This window comes from Emiliania huxleyi (assembly GCF_000372725.1).
Source record: "Emiliania huxleyi CCMP1516 unplaced genomic scaffold EMIHUscaffold_102, whole genome shotgun sequence".
Lineage (NCBI taxonomy): Eukaryota > Haptophyta > Isochrysidales > Noelaerhabdaceae > Emiliania > Emiliania huxleyi.
In genome coordinates, this window is record NW_005202303.1 from 457140 (window position 1) to 460350 (window position 3211).

Consider the following 3211-nt stretch of genomic DNA (forward strand, 5'->3'; position numbering starts at 1 on the left):
CGCCGGTCCAGCCGCGCCTCCCGCGCGGCGGCGGTGCTGCGACGCTGCCAGCCGGCCGGAGGCGGTGGCGCGTGCGGCCGGCGCGGTGGCGATGGCGTCTCTCGCGTCTGTGTCTGCGTCTGCGGGCTGGTGCCTCGCTCCCCGCGCGCGCGCGAGTGGAGACATGTCCAGGACGCGTCCCGGCATGTCCAACGCAGGTGCCCGGCCTCGCGCGTGCGGGACGAGGCGGTGGAGGCCGCACGCTTCACAGCTGTGAGGAGAGGCGGCTCACAGCGGCGCTGGTGTGAGCAGGCGGAGGAGGCCCGCGGCGCGCGGAAGAGGCCGCGCTGCGACCCGCACGACACTGGGCTGGTCGACGACGCGTCCTCGAGCGAGGAGGGGGCGGGCGGCGCCGCGGCGCGAGCCGCCGGGGGCCGGGAGGGAGGTTTCGCGCCGGTCCAGCCGCGCCTCCCGCGCGGCGGCGGCGGCAACGGCGGCGGGCGCGGCGCTCGTGCGGCGGGCGGGGCGGCGGGGCGGCCAAAGCTGGCCAGCACACTCTCCGCCCTGGAGGCGCGCGAGGCGGCGGAGGAGGCTCGGCCCAGCGGCGGGTCGAGGCTCAAGGAGCGGCTGAGATGGTAAAAGATATGTATGTATCTAAGGAGACGAGTCAAGTTTTTGATATGGGGGCAGCCAAATTCCCTCCTCTTGCGGCGTTAATGAAATTGGACTTTTCCGACGCTGAGGCGCAGGATAGGACGGCAGGGGTCGTACACGACGCAGTTCAGCAGGCTGTGATGCAATACGGCTATGACGACGAGCTCTTCCAGGCGTGGAGGGACGGCGAGATACGGCGAAAGAACTTACCGGAGGAGGTGGTGGCTATGGCTTTGGACCTTTGCGAGAGGTGGCGAGCGGAGCAAGAGCGGTGTAGGCGCGTCCACGCGGCGCAGCGGCTCTCCCGCGACCCCGGCCCCTCTCATAGCCGCAGCCGTAGCCGCAGCCCCAACTCTTGGTCTTGCCGCTCTTCCGTGTCGGGTTGTGAGGAGGGGTGAGGGGACACGGATTGAAGATCCCTCACACCAAGATCGTGCAGGGCGGGGACACATGTCCCTAAATCCCATCTCGTCTCAGAGTTTGCCCGTTTTATTTATTTATTTATGTCGTATAGAAGAGGCTGTGAACAACCGGCTCGAGACATTATGGCGGAGGCTTCCAGCGTGGTGAAGCCGCATCCCCGCCACACACCGGACTGGACGACCGCGCTCTCCACCAGCCGTACATGTATGTGTGCACACGTAGGTGCCGCTCGCGGTCACGCCCGAGTACGGCCTCGTCGTCCTCGTCGGCGTCGCCATGTTCCTGCTGCAGCAGATTGTGCTCGTGCTCCCCGTCGTGAAGCAGCGAATCAGCACCGGGATCAAGGCGCCGACGCTCTACCCGCGCGACGGGCAGATCAAGGAGCTGAAGCTGGCGCCGTACCAGGTGGAGAACTACATGCGCGCGCAGCGGGCGCACCAGAACAACGTCGAGTTCACCTCCGTCTTCATGGCGCTGTTCCTCGTCACCGGTCTCTTTCCCGAAGTGACGCTGCACGTCGCGCTCGCCGGCGCGGCGGCGGCGGCGGCCGCGTCACGCTGCTCAGCACCTTTTCGGAAGCCTCCGGTGGTCCTCTAGGCGCTTGGGTGGTGCTCTTCCGGCTGCTCGGAGGCGTCGGGTACCTGTTCGGCGTGAGGCAGATCGGCTCGCTCTTCCACCTGGGAGAGCTGTACATCCTCTACCTCGCAGCGACGCAGGCCCTCCGCTCTCCCATCCCAGACCACACCCTCAAGCGCCACCTCAGCCGCACATCTGTCTCCTCCCCTGCAGGCGTACGCCCTCGCCACGCCCGCGCTGCCCGGCCTGCTCGCCGCCTGCTCCTCGGCCGTCGCCGCGATGCGGGAGGCTGCCCCAAAGGATTTGGACGAGGTCAAGGCGGGCGCCGCCTTCGCGTGCGCTGCTCCTCTCCCCGCGCGGCAGCCGTGAGCGGCGCATCTTCACACCTCCGAGGCGTGAACAGGTACGCCACTGCCCTCGACTCGCTCAAGACTTTCCAGGCGAGTGCCAGCCTCTCAGGGGAAGGCCTCTCTCTCTCTCTCGCATGACTCTGCGCGGTGCGACGTCGTAGGCGGAGGTGCTGCCCAAGGCGATGCGCCGCGAGCTGTAGAGAGGGCGGCAAGAGGAGGCGGCCAAACCTACCGCCGCCTGGACCCTGCCGCATCTCCCCCGCCACACATGCCGCTCCCCGCCGCGTGCCGCCGCTTTGCTGTCAGCCGCGGGAGGCGACGCGGCGATGGGGGCGAGGTGGGCTCGTGCGCCTCTGAACAAGGCGCGCCGGCCCTGCCTACGCCAGTGCAGTGCTACACGTGTCTTTTTTATTAGCCCGCGACCGTGCTACGTGCATAGAGAGGAGTGGTGCTCTCGCTTGCTTCTTTAAACTGATTGGTGTAACCCCTCTTGCCTCTACACTTCGGAGGCCCGCGCGCGCACGGCCACGGGCGGGGGGCCCGCGCCGCGAATAACGGGCGGGGAATCGGGATCGGCCGTCCAACTCGTTTTCTTTTACTTGTGTTAGTGTTGAGTCTTAGTGTTGTTAGAAACTCAGGGCACATGGAATTTGTAAGAAAGAAGAAAAACCGGCACTGAATTCTTCCTTTCTCGTCGGCTAGCAGGAGGACGACGGCTTCCATCGCCTAAGCCTGCAACACAGCAGGAGCGCAAATTTGCCCCGCCGATCCTGCTCGCGGTGCCTATTTGACGTCGTCTGGCCATGCCCCCGTTGACCAGCGAGGGCTGGGAAAAGCTCTTCCAGCTCGCGGGCAGCGAGCCGGTCTCGTATGCCAAGGATGCAGTGGCGCGCGCCTCCCGAGCCACCTCCGGACCAACTGCTGCTGCTTCTCACCGCCGCGCGTGCACCACGCGACGTCCCCACAGATCATGCAGGACGGAGAGGCGCATGAGTTCGTCTACCGGTTGCAGCAGGGCTCGGTGCCTCAGCCCGCCGCCATCCACAGCTCCAGCGGCTGCGCGGGGCCGGCGGCTGCTCACCATTGGCCTTGGATTGCCCACCGTCAGGTACGGGTGGAGAAGGGCGACCCGCGCTTCAGCGCGAGCCGCACCGCCGTGGCGCACCCCGCTGCCGAATCTCCACCCACACCCCTCCTCTCACCCTCCCGACCTCCCACGCCCGGGGCCC

At 67.1% G+C, this 3211-nt stretch overlaps 1 protein-coding gene across 1 annotated transcript in view; it reads left to right on the plus strand.

Annotated features, from left to right (window-relative positions):
• EMIHUDRAFT_466430 (hypothetical protein) overlaps positions 1 to 2120 on the plus strand; it is a gene marked incomplete at both ends in the record, with an annotated part of 6144 nt that extends 4024 nt beyond the window's left edge. The window contains 4 exons of the mRNA XM_005793299.1: positions 198 to 252; positions 1279 to 1641; positions 1846 to 1967; positions 2036 to 2120. Of these exons, the coding sequence (XP_005793356.1) occupies positions 198 to 252; positions 1279 to 1641; positions 1846 to 1967; positions 2036 to 2120 (625 nt within the window). The remainder of the gene's footprint in view (positions 1 to 197; positions 253 to 1278; positions 1642 to 1845; positions 1968 to 2035) is intronic.
• Positions 2121 to 3211: the final 1091 nt, after the last annotated feature.